The sequence below is a fragment of the Myxocyprinus asiaticus genome, chromosome 16 (genome assembly GCF_019703515.2).
Source record: "Myxocyprinus asiaticus isolate MX2 ecotype Aquarium Trade chromosome 16, UBuf_Myxa_2, whole genome shotgun sequence".
In the NCBI taxonomy this organism is placed as follows: domain Eukaryota; kingdom Metazoa; phylum Chordata; class Actinopteri; order Cypriniformes; family Catostomidae; genus Myxocyprinus; species Myxocyprinus asiaticus.
Window position 1 is genome coordinate 11,205,688 of NC_059359.1, and position 26,466 is coordinate 11,232,153.

A 26,466-nucleotide genomic window follows, 5' to 3' on the forward strand; every position below is an offset into this window, starting at 1 on the left:
TAAACAGCTCATTCTGTTTCTTATAATTTGGGGCTGAAGATAATGGACTATTAATTTACAAAAAGTTGTGTTAATTTTTACCTCTTTTAATTAATTGCATGCCAGGTGGATTTTAACAAGGGAAATATTGACGACTTCCTAATCGATTCTGCATAGCTGAGTGTTTTGTTCCTTAATAAAAGCCTTTGTAAAAATCAGTCTAGAATGAATGAAAGGGGGAAAAATCTCTGCTACAAAACTCATTATCTTTTGAAACATATTTTGGACCAATCCTATTAATATTAAATGAAAGCTTGCACATCACGACATCATTTGTACTTGACCTGTGACGGTAGCAAAATAGGGTGTGTGGTTGTGGTAGTTTATGCATGTGTGAGGCTTGAATTTGCCCCGCAGTGGAAACCTCAGCCAGCAACTGCGCAAACACCATATGCTGAAGGAACAGGGTCACATACTTTATTCAGTCTCTGAGACTAGACAAATTCTCTATAAGAGAAAAACCGAAATAATTCTGGCTATCAGACTGAGAGATGCTGCCTCTGCTGCTGTATATTGTTCTCCAGGCTGTGTCCCTATCTCAAGGTAAAATGTACGGTTTGTGTAGGCAGACTGGGTTTTTCATCTAGAGAGCATGTGTTCAGCTGCGATATATCGTATATTTTTCAATATATTTAACATTTTGCCTAATATTGTTTTAAAAAAGGACCCAAAAATCTAAATCTAGTGGTTCCTGATGATACTTTAGCAGAAAGCTTGTACAATACTCAAAGGGTATTTCACAATTCACCTAACTGTAGCACTTGAAAGAAAATCACTATCATAGATGGAAAGTCAACAGTGCTAGTTAAACAAAACAAAAGACTGCTTTGTGTAAGACGACTTTGTGGTTACAACAAAGCAAAATTTAACTACTGCAGTGCAATGCCATTTGTAGTTTTTTGTAGTTCATTACGAACGTTTTCTTAAGAGATGTTTGCACAAAGTGCAACTGGAGATTCATTTATGTGCTTGCAATGCACTTAGATGCAACAGGACACAAATTCACTGTAGATTGAACAACAGTTCTGTCACAAGACAGAACAATGAATTGGTACATTATTAAAATGGTAAGACTGTGAATACTGTTTAAGACTTTTCATATGATGGCTAAAAATCAGAACACAACAATTCATATGGCTGAATTTCGTCCGACAGTCCGACATTTTTAGATGGAATTTTCTCAGGTTGTGTAAAACAGGTTAAGCATAAAGCATTTGATATGGCAAGCAGGCATTCACAAGTGTGTCTAAACTTACAGAATAAGATTAATGTTATGTGTTACTTTAAAATGTTGCTGTAAAGAATGCATTACACAGACGAAAACCTGACAAAAATAGAGCACATTGTATTTTAATGTTTATCCGATGAAGCATTAGCAAATATTCTCAGCATTTTTTAATTAATTACACTTTTAAGACTATCTCTCTCTCTCTTTGTAAGACAATAAATCTAGTTTCCTAGAGAATATTCAAATATTAAATACAAACTGAAACACTTATTTGAGTGTTCATTATTTTATATCTTTCAATACCCTGTTTAAATTACGTGTTAGAACGGCGTAAGGTTACACCGATTTTAAAGTCAACAGTGTACTTTTTCATCTTTCACATTTAAACAGCACATTGTTTTGGCTTGTGTAATGTGTAAATAATACATAGCGATATAAGTTATTACATTTTTTTTTTTTATCTGTAAATGAAGACCAAAAAGGGTATAGACAAGAAAAATGGGACAGTATTTTTAGATTCTTAGTATTTTCTGAAGAGCGAGAGCATTCCAGTTAGTCACTAATGCAATTACCATATTTCTGAATGGATTTCAGACTGTGACATTATTTTAATGCATTTTGATGACCAAGAATGTCGGCGGCCCCGAGCTTCCATTGTCTGTATGAGGCAGATTTAGAGACTAATTTAGATAAAATATGTTTTTTGTGCAATAGTCCTTTGTTAAATTTGGTTTGCACCATCTTATTTAACTATATTTGACTTAGAAAAAGCTATATTTACTAATATGTAGTTTGGTAATATTTTGACACTTTCTGCAACCTCATTAACAACAAAACTGTAAATCTATCAATTATGACAAATGACCAGAAAATGGATACTTTATATACACACAACACTCAATTCAAACTTATTCCAAGTTATGTACGTTAATCACATTTCTGTATTTATTTTGAAAGTCAGCCTTAGCTACATTGTCAAATGCAAACCTGTGAATATAACGTTGCATCTTAATGCACGCTTTACCGAAGCTTCAGCAAAAAGCGTTTTTGTTTGTTTTTATGTTGAGCTGAGCCTGCTCTTTCATGTATCTTATTGTTTTCTGTTGGCTTTGATGATGATTATTTTTGCGGCTGACAGCACATCGAAAGGCCGTGGATCAAACATTGCGAGCGCTCTGTTCTACTTTTGCAAACAGATCTAACATGCACTCAGGTAACATGTACTAAGCAAAACTCATTATTTTAATCACTTTTTGTCTCCAGGGCTCAACAGTACAGATGACCTTCCTCCGAAAAGTGTGGCAAATGCTGATCACTCTGACAAACAGAGTGAGTTGAATGATTAATTTTAGTTTAAAAAAGACTCATATGTCCTTCCATTGGAAGTATCATGTCTAGTTCCGTGTTTCTAAAGGTACAGTCATTGGCAATCTTCTATCTCGATCAAAAAAGCTTGCTTAACATTCAAACAGCACGCTGATCGGCCCTTAGATGAATCAAGCTGTTAATCAAGATGTTAAACAATATGCATCAGAAATGTGTTTGATGTAAGCCTGCTGGGACCTCAAATCATCAAACAGAACATAGAAAAGATATCATCAAGACCACCAGACAATTACACTGTAAGAGCTGTGAGAGCAATCTACCACCCCAGAGATAACCGGTTCATAGATTTTATTACACAGTCAAATACATTTTCAAATGATTAAGCACTGCTGAAGGGAATAGTTCGCCTTAAAATGAAAATGATGTCATCTTTTATTCTCTCTCATGTCATTCCAAACCCATTTGACTTTCTTTCTGCCATGGAACACAAAAGGAAGTGTTTATAGAAGAATGTCCAAGCTGCTAGCCACATAGGTTTGGAACAACATGACTAAATGATGACATACATTTTCATAATTTTGGGTAAGCTACCCCTTTAATAACTGCATTCAAGTAATGATTCAATTGATAAATGATGTGCATTCTAATAATGATGCTTTACACACACTTACACAGAGGGATCAGACTTGAGGAAAAAGCCCTTGCATTCGATGGGGAGTCCCTAATTGATATCCACGCCTCTCCACCAACTATTTTACTACTAACAGTTGAGCATCATACAAGCAACCCTTAACACTATTCTCACTTTGGTTCAGCCCAAAGAAAGATCTTAAGAATCAGGCATTATTCCACAGATATACACAAACACAGTCTGCATCCTGTAGTCACAGATCTGGAGAATTTCATGAGTTTAAGCCACACTGTGTAGGCAATGTCATAAACTTTCTAAAAAAAGTTCTTTCCCCAGTGTCCTCCATGCTACAGTATGACATTTCCACAGGAAGTGACTCACGGGATGTGGCTGTGTTGCAGTGTACTGCTACAAAGTTTTGCAACAAAACAATTCCCCACAGTTTAGATATTCACTTTGTTGTGTGGGTCTAAACAAAAGTCTAGTGTCTGCTGTATTAGAAATACGCATTGACAACAAGAGTCAATAGTCTCAAACAGGGTACAGTTTGGTGTCCCATTTCTTCTTTAAAAGCATTAGAAGCACAAATCCCACGTTTTTTTGTTTTGAGAACTATTAGGTATGTGAGAAACTATTATGTGACATAAAATTAACCAAGCACGAACATTAACTAGTTTTAAACACATCAAATGTCTGTATCACCCCTTTAAAGTGGTGATTTTGGCCTGCCCCACCTCTAAGGTCTTGACCTTCCTGACTGTATCCAACAATGAAAATCAACAAATTAAAATTATGATGTCATAATTTTGACAATGTGTTGAAATGATATTCAATGCATTATAGTAAAAATATTGTTTAATAATTATTAACAAATTTTAATGACAAAAAAAGATAATATTAAGCTGTGTTACACATTTTACACGCAACTGCACGATTGTCCTCTAATTAAAAAATATTGCTAAAAATTGTGACACCCAAGAAGTAACATCATTTAGACTTTTTCTGAAACATGTTGGAAAGACAATTAAATAATCTAATTCTATCAAAATTTTTATGCAAAGTTTGAGTTTTGATTTTACAGATTTCTGCATTCATCTAGCTCAACCGATCAACCAAATATTTTTCTATAATTTATGGGATTTATAAGTTTATCAGTTCAATTGAGGCTACATTTGCAGCTCTGTTACCCTTTCAGCCCTGGGTTTTATTTAAAATAAAAAAATTATATAACTTTTTTATGTTTATTTATATATATAAAATTATTTGCTAGAAAATAACAAAAGCATACAAATCAGGGTTTTAAACTATATGCATACATTAAAGCAGGTCATATAATATTTAATTTGACCTCCAGAGGTGGGCGATTAACAGTTTCTGAAGGTTAAGCACCTGTCTTATATTGCACATTTGTTGAAAAAGATGACCTCATTTTAGGCCACATTTTATTTTTTATTTATGCAAAAGTGGCCAGATCAGTACAGTGATGCAGTGCAATGAGAATGATAGAAACAGTTGGTAGACGAATTTGTGAAATGTTCAATTAATTCCATGAATGACAATTTACTCTTTCTAAACTTTAGTTGAGCCCTCCATGCTAAGCCTGTCTCGGGGCTGCTCTGGTGTTGTAAGGGCTCTTCACCAGAACACTACAGTGGATGTGACCCTCAACCTGCTGGATTCTCAGGAAAAGAAACAGCTTGCCAATCAAATCTGTGAAAGTCTTGGTTGTGGCCAAGTTTTTGAACATGGTGTAACTGCAACAGTACGCAGCGGCACTTGTCTTGCAGGCTGCATCCTTAGAGACTCAAAACTGCAAAACTGCACTACAGATGCAGACCATGACTGCACAAATGCAACTGAAATAATTTGCGGTGAGATCTTAGGCCTTCATTCTCACTTCAAGAGATGTTTTGATTAGCCCACCACTTTTGTTTCACCCTAAAGAATAAACTGTCATCATTTACTTACCCTAATATCATTCCAAACCCATTTGATTTTATTTCTTCAGTAAAACACAAAGGGAGATGTTAGGCAGACAGCTTTGAACATGGTTCATCCAATTAGAATTTTAACTTGGAAATATCTGTTTTATAATTGTGATTTGGTGATACCTTTGTCCTCCAGAGCACCAGGCTGTCCGACTGGTTGGAGGACATGACCGCTGTGCTGGACGCGTGGAGCTACTGCTGTCTGGGTACTGGGGAACAGTGTGTGATGATAATTTTGACATGAGAAGTGGAAACGTAGTATGCGCCCAGCTAAACTGTGGCATTGCAAAAAAATTGTCCAATCTTGGGGCTGGAACGGGACCCATTTATATCAGCAAAATGAAATGCAAAGGCTCAGAGAGCAACTTATGGGTATGCAATCTCAACGACACCACTCCCAGCAACTACTGTGGACATAAAGAAGATGCCGGAGTTGTGTGCTCAGGTACTGTACACATTCAGTATACTAAAAGGGCAAGTGCTAAATAACACAAAACTTTACAAGTGTTATGGCTTTTAGTCAATGTCTAGTAGTTTTGAAGCCATCTATATTTTAGTGTACCCTTAAAAGTTGACAAAATTAACCTTTAGCATATGTACACATACTGATGACTCATCCTGCACTACAGATTTTTGTCCAATCAGATGCTCCCTAGAATGAGAATGTCCCTCCACATAATACCACCAACTGTACCACCCACTAGCAAATAGCAAATCATGGTTCATGGCTGTGACATAACTACATATGTCCAGCTCAAACTTCTTGTTTCAATTTGAAATATGTCAACACAAATGAAAATTGTTGCTCATCAAATGATTTAATGGAGTCTTAAATATTAATGTCATTACATTGAATTTGTACACAGCAACCTTGGAGGTCAAAAAAGGTTGCGTGTGTTTGAGGTTTTAGTATGTGACCTCTTGAGGTGGAAAGTTACTATAATCTGTTTCATATCTTGGTCTGAGGCAATTCATGTAGGTCATATATATATATACAGGTACATCTCAATAAATTAGAATGTAGTGGAAAAGTTCATTTATTTCAGTAATTCAATTCAAATTGTGAAACTCGTGTATTAAATAAATTCAATGCACACAGACTGAAGTAGTTTAAGTCTTTGGTTCTTTTAATTGTGATGATTTTGGCTCACATTTAACAAAAACCCACCAATTCACTATCTCAAAAAATTAGAATACATCATAAGACTAATAAAAAAAAACATTTTTAGTGAATTGTTGGCCTTCTGGAAAGTATGTTCATTTACTGTATATGTACTCAATACTTGGTAGGGGCTCCTTTTGCTTTAATTACTGCCTCAATTTGGCATGGCATGGAGGTGATCAGTTTGTGGCACTGCTGAGGTGGTATGGAAGTCCAGGTTTCTTTGACAGTGGCCTTCAGCTCATCTGCATTTTTTGGTCTCTTGTTTCTCATTTTCCTTTTGACAATACCCCATAGATTCTCTGTGGGGTTCAGGTCTGGTGAGTTTGCTGGCCAGTCAAGCACACCAACACCATGGTCATTTAACCAACATTTGGTGCTTTTGGCAGTGTGGGCAGGTGCCAAATCCTGCTGGAAAATGAAATCGGCATCTTTTAAAAAGCTGGTCAGCAGAAGGAAGCATGAAGTGCTCCAAAATTTCTTGGTAAACAGGTGCAGTGACTTTGCTTTTCAAAAAACACAATGGACCAACACCAGCAGATGACATTGCACCCCAAATCATCACAGACTGTGGAAACTTAACACTGGACTTCAAGCAACTTGGGCTATGAGCTTCTTCACCCTTCCTCCAGACTCTAGGACCTTGGTTTCCAAATGAAATACAAAACTTGCTCTCATCTGAAAAGAGGACTTTGGAACACTGGGCAACAGTCCAGTTCTTCTTCTCCTTAGCCCAGGTAAGACGCCTCTGACGTTGTCTGTGGTTCAGGAGTGGCTTAACAAGAGGAATACGACAACTGTAGCCAAATTCCTTGACACGTCTGTGTGTGGTGGCTCTTAATGCCTTGACCCCAGCCTCAGTCCATTCCTTGTGAAGTTCACCCAAATTCTTGAATCGATTTTGCTTGACAATCCTCATAAGGCTGCGGTTCTCTCGGTTGGTTGTGCATCTTTTTCTTCCACACTTTTTCCTTCCACTCAACTTTCTGTTTACATGCTTGGATACAGCACTCTGTGAACAGCCAGCTTCTTTGGCAATGAATGTTTGTGGCTTACCCTCCTTGTGAAGGGTGTCAATGATTGTCTTCTGGACAACTGTCAGATCAGCAGTCTTCCCCATGATTGTGTAGCCTAGTGAACCAAACTGAGAGACCATTTTGAAGGCTCAGGAAACCTTTGCAGGTGTTTTGAGTTGATTAGCTGATTGGCATGTCACCATATTCTAATTTTTTGAGATAGTGAATTGGTGGGTTTTTGTTAAATGTGAGCCAAAATCATCACAATTAAAAGAACCAAAGACTTAAACTACTTCAGTCTGTGTGCATTGAATTTATTTAATACACGAGTTTCACAATTTGAGTTGAATTACTGAAATAAATGAACTTTTCCACGACATTCTAATTTATTGAGATGCACCTGTATATATATATATATATATATATATATACATACATACACACACACAGTATAATTGGGAGTGCTGGGACATTCTGCTGTAATTTCCATTTCAGTTGGTTTAAAAATAAGACAAAAGAGAGCTGGACAGGTTTACCACAGTGGTACTGAAATGTCAAGGCACATATATGTAAGTTTCAGATTGTGAGCATATTCATAATGACAAATTCTTGTTCAATTGTATTCCTTTGATTTATCCAATGGATTGAACATTTTTCATGTAGAAAGTACTGAGATCTCGCCCACAACAGACAACACAACCAAGTTTATAACACATACTGCAGGTAATGCTTCAGTTCCTTCTGTTGTAAAAGTAAAAATACATGATTAAAATGTGGTGACACAGTATAATAAACAATCTAGCTTTTTTCTTTTTTTTTTGCTTTAGAGACAACCGCAGTGTCGGCAATGGAACCCGTCAGTAGAGTTTCAGCAGCAGCAATTGGCTGCTTCATCTTATCTATCCTGTTACTGCTGTTTATTTTATCAAATGCTACTGTCTATGTGCATTTCAAAAGAGGACAGGGCAAGTACAACCACTTTTTTCCATTCTGCACTTTTCACTGTTCTTACAATATAGACAATGTCATAATATAGTGTTTGGAAGTAAATACTGTGAAATCAAGTTAACCTAAATATCTCATAAAAATTCTGCAGCAATTTAAATTTATAGGCATGAGATGAAGAGAGTGTGTTGTGGTTAAGAGCATAATTATGAAAAGGATTATCAATCGTACCAAAAGAATAAAAAAGTTGAATTGAACCAAACCAAATCATGACCATTTTTTTTAATTTTCATGATTTCAGGATTATTTAGTAAAGAATCATTAAGTGATTGTTTACTAAATATTTAGTAATTCACATTATTTAATAAAGAATTATATCAAATTGTTGTCAGAGTAAATCTTCACATCCCTATTTATAACCAAAAATATTAAGCCTTAAAGGGATAGTTTACACAAAAATAAAAATTCTCTCATCATTTGCTCACCCTCATGCTATCCCAGATGTGTATGACTTTCTTTCATCTGCTGAAAACAAACGAAGATTTTTAGAAGAATATCTCAGCTCTGTTGGTCCATACAGTTCAAGTAAATGGTGATCAGGCCTTTGAAGCTCCTGTGAAAAAGGAGTTACATTTTGGTTTGTTCTCACCCAAAACCAACTGGATCGCTTTAGAAGACATTGATTAAACCACTGGAGTCTTATGGATTACTTTTGTGCTGACTTTATCTCCTTTGTGGAGCTTTTGGAGTTCTGGTCACCATTCACTTGCATTGTGAGGAACTACAGAGCTGAGATATTCTTCTAAAAATCTTTGTTTGTGTTCAGCAGAATAAAGAAGGTCATACACATCTAGGATGGCATGAGGGTGGGTAAATGATGCAAGAATTTTCATTTTTTGGGTGTACTAACCCTTTAATAGTATCCATTCACACATTGGTGTGTATTATTGTGTATGGATTACAGACCATAGACAACATTTTACATCAACAAATTTAAACCCACCCAGTTTTAAGGGCTAGTTGAAATCCAAATAGGAGAAATCCTCTTCATTTCAAATATCCAAAAAGCAGACGTCTCATTTAAAAAATAAAAAATAAACTTTTTGATTACATATCTGAGTTTGAGTTCAGCGCTGACTGTAATTTTAGACAATTCAAAGGTATCTTCTGACTTCTTTAACGATTACTAGACAACACAGTGTGTGTTCAGTATGTTCCATCTACATACCAGCAAGCAGTTTTTCATAGCACATGAAAAGAGTCCAAGGCCTCAGTGTGAATGTGAACTTGTTCTTTTGATATTAGCTTATGCAACAACAACAACAACAAAAAAAAAGCTTAAGATAGCAGCTTAGTGCTGCATGACGAATTTGAAGCCATTCCTATTCATCCTCTGTGCCAACAGCTTGTGCGATTCCTCAACATCACAGTAATTCCCACGCAAGCACAGAGTACCAGTCCAGTGCACAAATAGGAACCTACCAGCAGTCTGTCCCTGCCACGGGGGAAGTACGTCAGTACGGTGCGTGTTCACACATTTTTGTTGCCTGTAATATACAGTGGAGTTCAAAAGTCTGATGCCACCATAGGAAATGTCTAATTTGCATTTTTCTAATTTATTACAATTTATTTTGAATACAGATTATATTAAAGGCATAACGATTTGAGTGAGAAGTTGAATTAAAAAATGTATATGAATTTTAGAATATCTAAGTATTTGGTATGTACTGATTTCACTTTAAAAACATTGGAGCTAGCATGGACAGGCAAAACCTGATTATCCAGAATAATTTGTTATCCAAGTATGATTTGAGAATGTTCCAAAGAGGACAGTATATAGTGTGTTTTAATGGAACTCTTTTGTACAAAAGAGTTAACGTGGTCAGTGTGGATCATTGACCTAGAAATAGATAAATATTTCTTATTCATTTTATGTCAAAATGTTTCTTTGTTTACATTTTTTTTAAGATCCCCAAAAATATTTATTAAATTAGATTTTCAATTCAATCTCAGACTTTTGGACCCCACTATATAGAAAAACATTTTCTAAAATGATTTAGGATTTCATTAGTATTTCAGTTTAAGATAAATTTGAGAAAACCTAGCATTGCTTGGAGTTCCTACCAGTGTAAATGGAACAGTTGTTTAACAAATAGAAATGTTTGGATTAGAATGGAATGTTTTTTCCATTCTATTGTCCAACCTGCATAGATTTCTAAACAGGGGTTTCTAACTAACTAAGCAGAAACTAAATACTGTAATTATCATGAGTTATCTGTAATGGTCATACTTTTAATTTTGCATGATTCGAAGACTCTTCTTTCTCATTCCACAGAAATTCCTGGTCCAAGACCGAGCTCAGACTATGCCTATAGATTTTCCAGGAGAACAAATCGAACCTCTCACAACTCTGACAGCTCCGCTGATTCAAACTATGAACATCACAACAGCGATCGAGTACAAAGACTTCAAAACAACTTACACAGTAAGTTGTTGTTTTTTTTAAAAATAAGACACATCAGAGTCCCCATCAAAAATACACCAGTCAGTAAAGGAAAATGGTTTCCCTGTATTTTAGTGAGCATTAAAGTTGGGGTGTCATATATGAGAGAATGTACACAGGAGAAGGCATCCAGAACTTGTAAATAGGGCTTGAGCCTTATGAATTTGTCAGAATACAGTATGCCAGTGTTACATAATGTGGAAGACTGCTCAAAGGGGCCGTATCACAGACAGTCTTTCTTTATGGTGTTGAAAAGGTGAGTTCACTGTGTGTAAAAACAGACTCACAAGATCAGCTAACTTTTGTGTTATATTTCATGTCACAAACAATGTAGAGTTCAATACAATGTAACAACCAAAGCAGTTATTATTGTCGAATATCTTTTCCCAAAAGACCTCTGAGAAGACATCAAACAAACTGCGAACAAAAACTCAATTGCCTACTTTAAGCTGACACAGTATGGTTGCAGTTAAAGGTGCACTCAGAATTATTATTTTTTTATTTTTTTTTTTTTAGTTTGCGTCGCCGATTTGGCAGTCGTCTTGGACATCCATCATAATGAAAATGTTTTCAGTTACTCATTGCCACTGAAGAAATGCCTTATTCTCTGTCAGTGTCAGCTGTGATGAATTAATTTAGTATGTGAAAGTTTTCAGTTACAGGGGTGTTACTGAGTTAAAGCAAGCAGTATTTAGATGAAAAAGAGTCAGCAGCGGTACCACAGATACAGGACAAAATAATTCACTGGTTTCTCTTTTTTTGCCGTGGTTGACACAATCACATATTCTTGTTGAAGAAGTAGAGGGTTTGCATTAAAGGATAAACAGTGGCTTGTGAGGAACCAATTCTGAAATGTACGAATTCTTCATTTGATTATTTCAAGAGGAATATCCCTAAATATTATGTCTCTTTATTTCTCTTGAAGGGTAAACCTCTGATTTAATAATGTGACAGTATTTATCCTCTGAAAGACTGTCTTTAAGTGTAAATAGTATGTTTTAGTACAGAAATAGATCTTAAATGTTTGAATTCTTCTCTGCTCTACATGCAGCAGTAGATGCGAATTATTCAAGCAGTACATCCTCCGGAGAGGGCTACGAAAACGCAAAGACCGACATGAACAACATTCTCAAGTCACGTAAGCACACATAAAAATATGTTAGGTTCATGAGCTAGATAACCACTATACCTTCATTTGATTAATTTGATAGTTAGAACATGCGAAAATGTACAGTGGCTCCAAAATGAATTTGGACAATAAAGCCACACTTAAGAAGGTAATACTTCATCACATTAACTATGGATATGTTCCATTTTTGACAACCAGAAATCTGTAAAAAATCCTTATATATACTGTATGTGTGTGTGTGTGTGTGTATATATATATATATATATATATATATATATATATATATATATACAGGTGCATCTCAATAAATTAGAATGTCGTGGAAAAGTTCATTTATTTCAGTAATTCAACTCAAATTGTGAAACTCGTGTATTAAATAAATTCAATGCACACAGACTGAAGTAGTTTAAGTCTTTGGTTCTTTTAATTGTGATGATTTTGGCTCACATTTAACAAAAACCCACCAATTCACTATCTCAAAAAATTAGAATACATCATAAGACCAATAAAAAAAACATTTTTAGTGAATTGTTGGCCTTCTGGAAAGTATGTTCATTTACTGTATATGTACTCAATACTTGGTAGGGGCTCCTTTTGCTTTAATTACTGCCTCAATTTGGCATGGCATGGAGGTGATCAGTTTGTGGCACTGCTGAGGTGGTATGGAAGCCCAGGTTTCTTTGACAGTGGCCTTCAGCTCATCTGCATTTGGTCTCTTGTTTCTCATTTTCCTCTTGACAATACCCCATAGATTCTCTATGGGGTTCAGGTCTGGTGAGTTTGCTGGCCAGTCAAGCACACCAACACCATGGTCATTTAACCAACTTTTGGTGCATTTGGCAGTGTGGGCAGGTGCCAAATCCTGCTGGAAAATGAAATCAGCATCTTTAAAAAGCTGGTCAGCAGAAGGAAGCATGAAGTGCTCCAAAATTTCTTGGTAAACGGGTGCAGTGACTTTGGTTTTCAAAAAACACAATGGACCAACACCAGCAGATGACATTGCACCCCAAATCATCACAGACTGTGGAAACTTAACACTGGACTTCAAGCAACTTGGGCTATGAGCTTCTCCACCCTTCCTCCAGACTCTAGGACCTTGGTTTCCAAATGAAATACAAAACTTGCTCTCATCTGAAAAGAGGACTTTGGAAAACTGGGCAACAGTCCAGTTCTTCTTCTCCTTAGCCCAGGTAAGACGCCTCTGACGTTGTCTGTGGTTCAGGAGTGGCTTAACAAGAGGAATACGACAACTGTAGCCAAATTCCTTGACACGTCTGTGTGTGGTGGCTCTTGATGCCTTGACCCCAGCCTCAGTCCATTCCTTGTGAAGTTCACCCAAATTCTTGAATCGATTTTGCTTGACAATCCTCATAAGGCTGCGGTTCTCTCGGTTGGTTGTGCATCTTTTTCTTCCACACTTTTTCCTTCCACTCAACTTTCTGTTTACATGCTTGGATACAGCACTCTGTGAACAGCCAGCTTCTTTGGCAATGAATGTTTGTGGCTTACCCTCCTTGTGAAGGGTGTCAATGATTGTCTTCTGGACAACTGTCAGATCAGCAGTCTTCCCCATGATTGTGTAGCCTAGTGAACCAAACTGAGAGACCATTTTGAAGGATCAGGAAACCTTTGCAGGTGTTTTGAGTTGATTAGCTGATTGGCATGTCACCATATTCAAATTTTTTGAGATAGTGAATTGGTGGGTTTTTGTTAAATGTGAGCCAAAATCATCACAATTAAAAGAACCAAAGACTTAAACTACTTCAGTCTGTGTGCATTGAATTTATTTAATACACGAGTTTCACAGTTTGAGTTGAATTACTGAAATAAATGAACTTTTCCACGACATTCTAATTTATTGAGATGCACCTGTATATTATACACCAGTCAGCCACAACATTAAAACTACCTGCCTAATATTGTGCCAGATGGGCTGGTTTGAGTATTTCTGTAACTGCTGATCTCCTGGGATTTTCAAGCAAAAAACAAAACATCCAGTGAGCGGCAGTTTTGTGGACGGAAATGCCTTGTTGATGAGAGAGGTCAACAGAGAATGGCCAGACTGGTTCAAACTGACAAAGTCTATGGTAACTCAGATAACCGCTCTGTACAATGGTTGACGCTGTTTTGGTGGCATGAGGGGGACCTACACAATATTAGGCAGGTGGTTTTAATGTTGTGGCTTATCGGTGTGTATATATATATATACTGTATATATATATATATATATATATATTGAAACCTAATAAACAAAATTTTTCTTTCAAATTAATACCATTTGGTTTGTTATGTTGTTACATAATGCCAAGAAATTAATAGAATTTTACAGGGACACTGTATCTACCAATATTTTATCTTTTTTTCCTTAAGTTACCAATATTTTATCTTTTTTACCTTATCTGAGGAAACACCATCACCTCATGAAAAGTCACCATCTTCTAGTGGCCATCATTTACCAGGCATAGACTGTCAAAGCCAACATCTCATTTATCAATATGACCAAACCTCTAATTTTACAGTGATTCTCCTCTGAGAGATTGCCTTTGAGACTAAATATTGTCTTTTATTAGTGAAATAATTTTCAGATTTAAGAATTCTCCTTTCTCTTTGGCAGAATTTTTGAATGATTCAGACAGTACATCTTCTGGAGAGTGGTATGAAAACACGAAGATCGACATGGAAAACAATCTCCAGTCTGGTATGCTCAAATAAAATATCAAATAAAAATAAATATAATAGTATATATATATATAATTTTATTTATTTAAATATATTTTTTAATTTATATAGAGGAAACTGTGGCTAGTTGTCACACATTTTATTACAGTGAAAGTAGGTTACATTTTTTTAAATATGCATATCTTGAGGTCTTGATTAAACAAGAAGCTAAAAAAATTTCATAATGTAACATACAAAAATATGAAACCCTTGTTGTGGCAAACAGTAATTTAAAAATGTAATAAAATTTCAACATATATAAAACACATGTGACAACTTGCCCCAAAATAAATATGAGGACCTGCCCTGACTTGACATTTATGAAAAATGACCTTGTTTTCATAATACAGTTCAAGCCTTTGGTTTAAATCTATCTTCATTATGTTGTTGACCCTTGCCTTAATTTATCCCAGGGTGGTTTTGTCATGTTCATTTAAAAAAAATAATAAATAAAAATTAAAAAAAATAAAACAAAACAGATAAAATTCACAAACATTTAAAATAGTTATTTTAAACCAACATACAAAACCACTGTAAAAGAAAACTTTTAATTCAAAACCTTATAGCTACTGAGATATAGCGCTTGTGACAACTTGTCTGTATGACAACTAGAGCCCCAGTCTTCCCTGTGTTAAAGCATGCAGGGTATTTTAACTAAACCTTCAGTAGATTTATTAAATCAAGACGGAAATGTTGAGTAGAGTTCACCTAAACTTCAGACATCTTTTATTTCTCTAGATAACGAGGAGAACCCATCACTTCCTGAGAAGTCACTACAGACACTGCACAGTGCTCAGATGACAGCAAACACTGCTGCTTATGGCGAGCCTCACTTACCCAACAGTCAAGGTACACCTTTGATATGACAATATTGACAACAGCATGTTTTGCTCAGGGATTCTGGAATGTATGAATTCTTCTCTGCTTGGTCTTTGGCAGTAGATGTGAATGATTCAGACAGTACATCTTCTGGAGAGTGCTATCAAAACATAGATGCAGACACCTTTCTTCAGCCTGGTATGTTCAAATGAACCATATACAGCGGGGTGCAAATGTTTGAGACCACTAGTAGGGCTTGGCGATATGGCTACAAAAATTCTCTATATTTTTCAACCTATTGGGGATATTTGATATATCTCGATAATTATATGTTTGCTCCAAATGTACATAAAAGTGATTATTTTATTTTATTTTTTTTTTTAAATCAGAGGAACCATCCTTTCAACATAACAACGAGAGTAGCCAATTAGATAAAAAATGTTTAACACAATAGACAAATAATGAAATAAAATCTAAAATAATGAAGTCATATTTGTCACAGTTTTTCACTAAATGAACACAGGGAAGAATTACACTTCAGGTCAAAAGTTTTGAAACACTTGACTGAAATGTTTCTCATGATCTTAAAAATCTTTTGATCTGAAGGCGTATGCTTAAATGATTGAAATTAGTTTTGTAGACAAAAATATAATTGTGCCACCGTATTAATTTATTTCATTATAAAACTAAAATTTTATTACAAAAAAAGTTTTTGAAATTGATGACTTGGACCAAATAATAAAGAAAAGCAGCCAATAAGTGCCCATCATAGATGAGAACTCCTTCAATACTGTTTAAAAAGCATCCCAGGGTGATACCTCAAGAAGTTGGTTGAGAAAATGTCAAGAGTAAATGTCTGCAAAATCTAAGCAAAGGGTGACTACTTTGAAGATGCTAAAATATAACACAGTTTTGATTTATTTTGGATTTTGTTTAGTCACAACATAATTCACATAGTTCCATTTCTGTTATTCCATAGTTTTGATGACTTTACTATTATTCTAAAATGTGATATATATATATATATATATATATATATATATATATATATATATATATATATATTATTAAAGAATAATAAAGAAAAAAAACTTTTGACCAGTAGTGTATATTTAATCATTTTCATTTATATGCACCAATATATAACAATATATAGTTAGGCTATATATTATAATAGTTTATTCACTTATTTTTGGAACCCAGATGAATATTATTATAATATTAAATTAATATTATGGTTACCAGTCAGGTTTATTATTGTAATATAATACTCAATTATTATTATTATGGGGATTTGCTTAATACAATAGTAGGCTATATTTCTGTCGTATTCACTTTTCCTTTACCTGGAGCTTGTATTTTGGTGGAACACTGAAAATGCAGTCAGTGTGTGTTTACAATGTTACTCATGATAAATTGGTTGAAAGCGGTGAAACGCTGTCATCTCCTTTTCTGTGATACTGTTTTGCGTTTTTAGATTTGTATAATTTCTTGTAGCAGATTGGCTACAAATGTTTGGAATTACACGAAAGTGTCAACCTGCGGCACTTTGCTTTCACAATGCAATTAATCGCGCTAAAATAAAGTGTTCACTCAGAAGCACGCACAAACCATGTGGTCATTTAAAGGAATATTCCAGGTTTAATACAAGTTAAGCTCAATCGACAGCATTTGTGGCATAATGTTGATTACCACAAAAAATAATTTCAACTCGGCCGTCCCTTTCTTCAAGAAAAAGTAAAATAAATTGAGGTTACAGTGAGGCACTTACAATGGAAGTGAATGGGGCCAATTTTTGAAAGGTTTAAGGCAGAAATGTGAAGCTTAGAATTTTATAAAAGCACTTAAATTTATTTTCCTGTTAAAACTTGTGTATTATTTGAGCTGTTAAATTGCATTGTGTTTATGTATTGTGGATTATTGTAATTTTTATGTTATTTTTATTAAGTCTTACAAGGAAGTGTCTCTATGGGAAATGTAGCAGCCAAATAAAAATTATTTTTTAAATTATGGCAATACTGCTTAATTTTAATAGGCTACTGCCAGCAAAATCATTGCAATAATATTGTGAATATTTAATATAATGCCCAGCACTAGTGAAATATTCCTGTTTTGCGTTTTTCTAATTTGTCACACTTTTTTCAATACCAATTATCAGCATATCAAATTAAGTGAAATGTTTAATTGAAAAATGTACATGAATTTCAGAATTTGTTAGTATTTCTTAAGTTCCTTTTCTGTTTTATTGACAGCATGCGTTTGAGCTGGCATGCAGTCCACATGTTTGTGCAAAACCTGATGACCCATGTTATGCCAGAATGATTTGAGAATGTCCCATGAGCATCTTGTGTTCTTCATTGAAAGCAAGGAATTCTGATATTTTGCACAAAGGAGTTAATATGGTCAATGTCACAAATTTGCTTACATTTGAATAGTGACCAAGAAATAGTGCTGAATCTTCATTTTATGTCATAATGTTTCAAAATCCTAAAACTTTCCAGTTTCTAATTAGATTTTGAATCCCAGATTTTAAATGTGGTCTCAGACTTTTGGAGCCCACAACAGACTTATTTTAATTATATTATAAATTATTTTAACTGCACCTTTCAAACAGCTTTATTAGAATTTACGTACAACTCGGGTCTCTTCTCCTGTTTTTTTTTTTTGTTTTTGTTTTTTTAAGGTAAAGAAAGCCCATCCCTTCCTGAGCAGACACTCCTGAATCACCACAGTACACAGATGACAGGAAGTACTGCTGGTTATGAAGACCACCATGCACCTGGAAACCTCAGTCAAGGTACCACTTGTACTTAACCATGTGGCAATTTTCTCTCCACTCTGTTTCTCACCTTTTCTAAAAAACCCAACTTAACTCTTTTGAAGTTGTCTTCTGTACATCAGACCTTAAAGCAGGCATTATAAATTTGGAAGCAAAGACTGACAAACAAAACATTATTGAAACATGTTTTTATTTTTAGAAACGGATAATATTAGCATATCATCGGAGGCATCGTATGTAAATGTTCCACCAATAAAAGATTCTCCTGAAAGAGAAGTCTCATCAGACAGCAACTACGACCAGGCTGAAAACTGGTGAAATCAACGTGGCTACTGCAAGAGACATTTGTGCACGAAAGTAAAATACAGCGAAACACCAAACAACATCCCAAAAAGGATTGCTTACTCTTTATTCCTTATTCAACATCTGGATGTGTATAGTGCTGTGCATTTATTCTTTAGAACTGAGGATTCACAACAATGGTGTCCCTAACACTTGAACACAGATGTGGAATGTAACACAAATGGGCACTTGTAATACCCAAGTGTTTCTAAGGACTATTAAGCAAGAACTGGGATAATTAACAAATGAATAACATGCAAACAAACATACATTTACAAATGAAAATAAACATTTTAAACAATGACCAAGATCCAGCATCCTAATGCTTTTTCTATTATTTAACTTCATCTAATTATTTTATAATATCAAAAGTCATAAAATTGTCCTGTGTGAAAATGTCCCTATTTAAGTATGAAGTTCTGGCCTTTTTATAGAGGGCAACAGTGCCTGCTAACTTTTTCAACCATCTTGGTTCTGGAAGTAGTTTTCCCATTCTCATTAGGGATTTCATAAAATTATTTATAAAAGAATTGTAAGCCATGAACCAGGCATAGACAGTGTGGGTATGTACTTTATGTCTTTAATGAGGGATTGAAGCATTGCAAATGACATCAAATTAAAAACAATGGAAATATATAAAACTATTGAGTTTAAGTAGTTAATTAGAAGTATAGAAACAATATATTTTATCCTATTACAAAATATTCAGATGTATTAAAAAAAATTTCACTGAGCACTTTATTAGGAACACCTGTACACCTTCTTATTTATGCGATTATGTAATCAGCCAATCATGTAGCAGCAGTGCAATGCATAAAATCATGTAGATATGGGCCAGGAGCTTCATTTAATGTTCACATCAACCATCAGAATGAGGAGAAAATATGATTTCGACCATGGCATGATTGTTGGTGCCAGACAGGCTGGTTTGAGTATTTCTGTAACTGCTGATCTCCTGGGATTTTCACACACAACAGTCTCTAGAGTTTACTCAGAATGGTGCCAAAGACAAAAAACATCCAGTGAGTGGCAGTTCTGCAGATGGAAACACCTTGTTGATGAGAGAGAGGTCAAAAGAAAATGGCCAGACTGGTTTAAGCTGACAGAAAGGCTATGGTAACTCAGATAACTCTGTATAACTGTAGTGAGCAGAATAGCATCTCAAAATGCACAACACGTCGAACCTTGAGGCGAATGGGCAACAACAGCAGAAGACCACGTCAGGCACTTTATTAGGACCATAGTGTATATATATATATATATATATATATATATATATATATATATATATATATATATATATATATTTTTATATATATATTAGAGCTGTCAGAATTAACGCATGCGATTAAAAAAGTTTAACGCGTTAATTTTTCTTAATTGCGATTAACGTATTTACCGTTAATACAGCATAAACACTGGTGTGAAGGGCAGAACCTTTGTAATGTGTCCGCCTGGAATCATTACACTGACGCACGTGCCACAGCCCTTCTACCAGGGTGGACCAACAAGCTTAGCATAAAACAGCATAATGCAGCTGTCCAATAGACATTCTATGGGTGGAACGGTCATAACATGCTAGTTGACTGTTACGCTCTCTCCTATAATAGAGCCACGGAGGTTATCTCAGTAAATAAAAGAATCTCTGACAGCGCTTCCCTGTCAGTGATAAAATGATGGAAAAAAGAGCTCTTAACACTATTTTTATGTACAAAACAAGCCCAGATGGGACTTGTGATAGAAATCAAGTATTTTTCAGCCTATGTAAGGCACATTTTAATAACCACAGACGCAAACCAAATCTTAAGTATCACCAAAATGCAGAATGAGACGTTTTTGTTTGCAAGCCCTGTTCATGTGGAGTTCAAAGCAGTGCTTGACGCTGGCGTTGAGGCCTGACGCGAATCATGAACCCAGCTTCACAATTGCTGTAACAAAGTGCATAGCCACAGTCTACCAGCAAATTAATTTTGTGGAGGATGAGAGTTTAAGGCATTTAATTCCAATTGCAATGAATATACAATCTATGTGGGGACTAGTTCTTTCAATTAGTCAAACTCCCACTTAGACATTGAGAAACACTTAATGTTACTTGAATTGGTGATATTTTAGTGCATTGTCTTTATATTGTGGAAGGCTTTGTTTGAAAAATTTTAATAAAGCATTATATTATGGGGGCCTGGTAGCTTGGTTGGTAGCTCAGCAAGTAAAGATGCTGACTACCACACCTGGAGTTGTAAGTTTGAATCCAGGGCATGCTGAGTGACTCCAGTCAGGCTTCCTAAGCAACCAATTGGCCTGGTTGCTAGGGTGGGTAGAGTCACATTGGGTTAATCTCCTCATGGTTGCTATAATGTGGTTCTCGTTCTCGTTGGGGCACGTGGTGAGTTGTGCATGGATGCCGCGGAGAATAGCGTGAGCCTCCACAGGCGGTAGGTCTCTGCGGTAACGCGCTCAACAAACTACGTGATAAGATGCATGGATTGACTGTCTCAGATGTGGAGGCAACTGAGATTCATCCTCCGCCACCGAGATTGAGGTGAGCCACTACATCACCATGAGGACTTACAGCGCATTGGAAATTGGGCATGCCAATTTGGGGACAAAATCCACAAAAATAAATAAATAAAGCATTATATTGCTACATATTGTTTTGTTTTGTTTCCTAAGATGGAAATAAATACATTTAGACAAGTGATTAAAACCACTGACAGGTGAAATGAATAACACTGATTATCTTGTTACAATGGCACCTGTCAAGGTGTGGGAAATATTAGGCAACAAGTGAACAGTCAGTTCTTGAATTTCATGTGTTGGAAGCAGGAATAATGGGCAGTGGTAGCTCAGCGGTTAAGGCTCTGGGTTACTGATCAGAAGGTTGGGGGTTCAAGCCCCAGCACTGCCAAGATGCCACTGTTGGGCCCTTGAGCAAGGCCCTTGACCCTATCTGCTCCAGGGGTGCCATATCATGGCTGACCCTGCACTCTGACCCCAGCCTAGCTGGGATATGTGAAAAAGAAGAATTTCACTGTATATGTGTGATAAATAAAGAAAATTATTATTATTAATTATTATCTGAGCGACTCTGACAAGTGCCAAATTGTGATGGCTAGAAGACTGGGTCAGAGCATCTCCAGAGCAGGTCATTTGGGGTGTTCCCAGTATGCAGTGTTTAGTACCTACCAAAAGTGGTCCAAGGAAGGACAACCGGCGAACAGGCGACAGGGTCATGGGCACCCAAGGCTCACTGATGCGTGTGGGGAGCGAAGGCTAGCCCGTCTGGCCCGATCCCACAGAAGAGCTACTGTAGCACAAATTGCTGAAAAACTTGATGGCCATGATAGAAAGGTGTCAGAACACAGTGCATTGCAGCTTGCTGCGTATGGGGCTGCGAAGCCACAGACAGGTCAGAGTGCCCATGCTGACTGCTGTCCACCGCCGAAAGCACCTGCAATGGGCACGTGAGTATCAGAACTAGGCAATGGAGCAATGGAAGAAGGTGGCCTCCTCTGATGAATCACGTTTTCCTTTAGATCATGTGGACGGCCGGGTGTGTCATTTACCTGGGGAAGAGATGGCAGCAGGATGCACCATGGGAAGAAGGCAGGCCAGTGGAAGCAGTGTGATGTTCTGGGCAATGTTCTGCTGGGAAACCTTGGGTCCTGGCATTCATGTGGATGTTCCTTTACAAATACCACCTACCTAAAGATTGTTGCAGACCACATACACCCCTTCATAGCAACAGTATTCCCTGATGGCAGTGGCCTCTTTCAGCAGGATAATGTGCCTTTCCACACTGTGGCTGGACCAACAAGTCCGATCCATGGAGGCTCCACCTTGCAACTTACAGGACTTCAAGAATCTGCTGCTAACGTCTTGGTGCCAGATACCGCAGGACACCTTCAGATGTCTTGAGGAGTCCATACCTCGATGGGTCAGAGCTGTTTTGGCAGCATGGGGGTACCTACATGATATTAGGCAGGTGGTTTTAATGTTGTGGCTTATCGGTGTATAGTGAAATTTAAATAATGCAGACTGATGCCTTCAACAAAGACATACCTGTATACCATTGATTAAAAACCTCAAAGCTCACAGTAGGTCTTGCTAGTCAATTGTAGGTGATATTAGAGGAGGGAACGTTCTCATTCTAGATAGTATTTTATTGGAGAAAAAATTGCACACGCCCCCTGAGCAGGAGATGATGACATCTACATGCCAAATTATGTAAAACCAAACAATACTACATGCACAGTACACAGAAAAACAAAACAAAAACAATAATATATTCAAAGAAGCTGACAGAAAAAAGAAAAAACTTTTTTGTCATCCAACCTCACAGATTGCAGTTTTGCAGAAAAAAAAAACTTTTTGAAAATGGCCAGCATTGTTTTGTGAGGAAGAGAGAACAAAGTATTTCTTGCTTGATGACAAAAGATAAAATTGTCAGAGGAAGAACTGCTGCATGTTCCGTTTTCATACTTTGTGTTTGCCACAAACCCATTTTAGCTGGTGCTGATCTCTCAGGTCCGAGAGCGACAGGGCAGAGTGCCAGCTACACTGGCAGGCGTACGCCCGCCCACCCTTTTTCCTTCTCAGTTTGGCTTTTAGTTTGTAATAGTCTGGCATGTTATTCCTAAAGAGAGAAAAGAGAAGCTCGGTGAGGATTTGAATATACTTTTACATGTAGTTCACTGATGTCCAATTAAACCTTGTGCCACAACGTTCTATGGCACATTGGCCCCCTGCTTTGGTTTATCCCTGGCACTTTATTACTGACCGCAGACCTCATCCTTTGTACATTTAAATGCTATTCTGCAAAACAAAATGTCTTTGTGTCAGTCCTGTAATGCTCTCATTTCAAATGGGTACTGGCTGTTTTCAACAAGAGCAAACATACTGCACGTCAAGAAAGCTCTAAAAGACTGTGAATATCCAGACTTTGGTGAATCCCACAGAAATGTCTAGGTCATATTCTCTCTTAATTTACTCTCATGCCATCCCAGATGTGTATGACTTTCTTCTGCTGAACACAAAGATTTTTAGAAGAATATCTTAGATCTGTAGGTCCCTCCAATGCAAGTGAATGGGGTCCAACACTTTCAAGCTCCAAAAAGAACAGACAGGCAGCATAAAAGTAATCCATAAAACCCCAGTGGTTTAATCTGTCTTCTCAATTGATTTTAGAACTATTTTTTTTTTACTGTACATCTTGTCATTGCATTCTCTAGGCACGATCCTGATTTTAAGACGGATTACACTAGTGCTTGATGCATGCGGAGAGAGCTAGCAACTGTGATCTTGAACTCATGATAGCCAAGGAGACTGTTGATGTCAAGATTTATAGGGAAAATATAGTTATATTTTTGTCTGTTCTCACCCAAACCAATTAGATCACTTCAGAAGATATGGACTGAAATACTGGAGTCGTATGGAATACTTTTATGCTGACTTTATGTGCTTTTTGGAGCTTCAAAGTTTTGGACCCCATTAACTTAGAAATTTAGGGCTGAGATATTCTTCTAAAAATCTCCGTTTGTGTTCAGCAGAAGAAAGTCATAATGGGATGGCATGAGGGTGAGTAAATGATGAGAGAATTTTTATTTTTGGGTGAACTATTCCTTTAAGATTTTTTGAAGACATCAAAAATAAGAGGTTTAAAGATTTCTTTCTTTGATGCTAAACTAGAGCATGTAATATTAGCAATGGAAAAACACATGTAATATGCAGCTGCAATCCCTGGAACAAACTGTTTATTTCTGAGCAACTATATTTCCTGTTTAAAGGGGAAACCTGTTCAATTAAATATATAAACCTTCACTGTCAACCACGTGCTATCCTAATTAAAGTTACAGGCTTCAACAGCTCTTTGACAAGTAAAGCTCCTTCAACTTAAGAGCATGGCTGTGTCTGAGCATGCAGCAAAGTTCATCATGGCATAAAAACAGAAGATAACTACATAAAAGACATGGTGCTGTGAATGATTCATTGTCTATTTGATGCTAAAGTTGACAGAGCGCCTGCAAGTCACTACCCTGAAGATAATACGGAAATGACGCAGTCCAACTGAAAACAGGTTTACACAAAAATTGTGGCGCATCGCAGAATGCTTGTCTTCAAAGGTAGCTCTTCATCAGCCACTTGGGCCTGTCTAAACATTTTATAAGGCTTATCTATAAGAGTGCAACATGATGGCCACAACAAAGGCATCGTTAACAGACATTCTGATACTGTGCAAATCAAGGACCAAAGGATGTATGACACATTCTAACAATATAATTTAACGGATAATGAACAAACAATATGCCACATCTGCAAGCGGGGGATCTGCGTGTCTTTGGTAGCATGGATCAATGTTGCCCTCTTCTGATTAAAAGATGTAACCTCCTGCTTTGTCTGTCATGGGCACACCTGAAAAATAAATAGTCGCAGGATGAGTCCCACTCAAGATCGTCAAATATGGCTACACCAAAGTCGCAAGATGTGCACCTCAACTGGTTGCAGGCCCTACAAAAACAAGAGAGTTCGGTTAATGACTTAAAATGGAATCACTAAAGGTGATCCCTTGCTCAGAAGTGGTTTTACAAGAGCACTCTCAAAAAAAAAAAAAAAAAAAAAAAAAACAACAAAAAAAGATACTCTGATATTGTTTAACTTTATGCTTTTTGTGAATGACATAATGATATGCATGCTGTAAATCTTCAAGTTAAATCCATCCCACAAGATAGATCATGTATCTTCCACCTTTGAGAAATGCTGGTTCCAATTCCATGTGGTACAGAACTTCCACCAAGGAACACGGGGCAACACCTGAGTAAAAAGGTAACAGTTAATCAATGATAGCTCATCTCATATCTTGAATCTGGTAAAGTTCCATAATTTAAAGACTACTTTTGTCCCAAATAACTTCAAAAGATCTGTTTGAGAGTTATAATCCAAATAACACTTAAAATTCTAATTATACTTACTTGGATATTGTCTGAGAACATGAGTCACTTGTGGAAATCTTTGTTGCAATAGGGTCCTATCCAATTCATAAGAGATTTAACAGATTATTAGAATATGTGCACTGTAAACAACAACAACTAACAATATTAATCTGAAACGAAATCATTTGAAAATAGTTTAATAAACACTGTATGACAGGTTTTGCACAGTTATTTTGCTTACATGTGTACTTATGGGCTGATAATCATCATCCAATATTTCCTGTAGGACAGCATCAATATCATCATTTTCGTATTCACTTCCTTTGCACCCCTGTTTTCTGTAAGGCGTGGAAATATAAATCGAAAGGACTGAAAGATTTTGCTTGGTAAACCTTATTTTGTTTAGAATGCAATAAAAAAATAAAAATAAAAAAACAGGCTATATTAAGGATACACTGGCTAAAATGACCAGAGAATACCATGTTACACTGTTGTGTTAGCCTAATGGTAAACTCACTACATTTGTGTTTATCGTTTCAGTCAGACGGTTAACTTCAGAATAATTTATACGGCTAAAATGTATCAGTAATGCTTGTCTATGACTGTGTATGTAAATATCTTTGTTTAAAGTTATTAGCATAAGCGTTATATAGGCTAGCTATATTAGCTCAAGGCGCTAATTTCGCTAGCCTGCTACCTCGACTGTTTCTTTTCCTCCTGCTTCACGCAGTTTCGCTTCGTTCTTTTTAAATCATTAGATGGTTGTTTTGATGACGAACTGCTGCAACAAAACTTTGATTCGACTTCATCAAGTAAATCGTCCAAATCATCCGCCATAACTATCCGGACGAGAACGCCACGACCGTTCCCATAGAAACACGTGGACCATTTCCTTCCTGTCTAGGGCTTCATCTA

General features: G+C 36.4%; 2 protein-coding genes across 5 annotated transcripts; one reads left to right on the forward strand and one right to left on the reverse strand.

The window, feature by feature from the left end:
- Positions 1–439: 439 nt before the first annotated feature.
- On the forward strand, positions 440–19,871 carry LOC127454484 (T-cell differentiation antigen CD6-like). Of its 4 annotated transcripts, none has more exons than XM_051721732.1 (14): positions 440–582; positions 2,531–2,596; positions 4,805–5,095; positions 5,349–5,657; positions 8,054–8,113; positions 8,218–8,355; positions 9,741–9,857; positions 10,671–10,820; positions 11,890–11,976; positions 14,582–14,665; positions 15,424–15,534; positions 15,625–15,702; positions 18,188–18,301; positions 18,483–19,871. In XM_051721732.1, exons 1-14 carry the CDS (start codon positions 531–533, stop codon positions 18,599–18,601), a joined length of 1,776 nt encoding a protein of 591 aa, XP_051577692.1. In that variant the 5' UTR covers positions 440–530; the 3' UTR covers positions 18,602–19,871. The 4 variants fall into 4 exon arrangements, with proteins under 4 accessions (XP_051577692.1, XP_051577694.1, XP_051577695.1 ...); XM_051721734.1 differs by having other exon boundaries at positions 15,628–15,702; XM_051721735.1 differs by having other exon boundaries at positions 11,893–11,976.
- A 66-nt stretch (positions 19,872–19,937) lies between these two features.
- Positions 19,938–26,451, reverse strand: LOC127454496 (cilia- and flagella-associated protein 418-like). The gene is made up of 6 exons (XM_051721761.1): positions 26,249–26,451; positions 25,793–25,889; positions 25,591–25,646; positions 25,367–25,432; positions 25,034–25,129; positions 19,938–23,258 (listed from the first exon to the last, which is right to left on the reverse strand). The coding sequence occupies exons 1-6, from the start codon at positions 26,386–26,388 to the stop codon at positions 23,099–23,101; spliced, it is 615 nt and encodes a 204-aa protein (XP_051577721.1). The 5' UTR covers positions 26,389–26,451; the 3' UTR covers positions 19,938–23,098.
- Between the last annotated feature and the right edge of the window lie 15 nt (positions 26,452–26,466).

What these genes read in the sequence shown, in the direction of transcription:
- LOC127454484 (XM_051721732.1), top strand. Translation starts at nt 531, where the DNA reads ATGCTGCCTCTGCTGCTGTATATTGTTCTCCAGGCTGTGTCCCTATCT. An exon ending in TGCAACTGAAATAATTTGCG is followed by an intron (nt 5,096 to 5,348) that starts GTGAGATCTTAG and finishes TTTGTCCTCCAG; the next exon opens with AGCACCAGGCTGTCCGACTG. An exon ending in ACCTGGAAACCTCAGTCAAG is followed by an intron (nt 18,302 to 18,482) that starts GTACCACTTGTA and finishes TTTTATTTTTAG; the next exon opens with AAACGGATAATATTAGCATA.
- LOC127454496 (XM_051721761.1), bottom strand. Translation starts at nt 26,388, where the DNA reads ATGGCGGATGATTTGGACGATTTACTTGATGAAGTCGAATCAAAGTTT. An exon ending in ATCAGCCCATAAGTACACAT is followed by an intron (nt 25,647 to 25,792) that starts GTAAGCAAAATA and finishes TGAATTGGATAG; the next exon opens with GACCCTATTGCAACAAAGAT. An exon ending in GGAACCAGCATTTCTCAAAG is followed by an intron (nt 25,130 to 25,366) that starts GTGGAAGATACA and finishes TTGTTTTTGTAG; the next exon opens with GGCCTGCAACCAGTTGAGGT.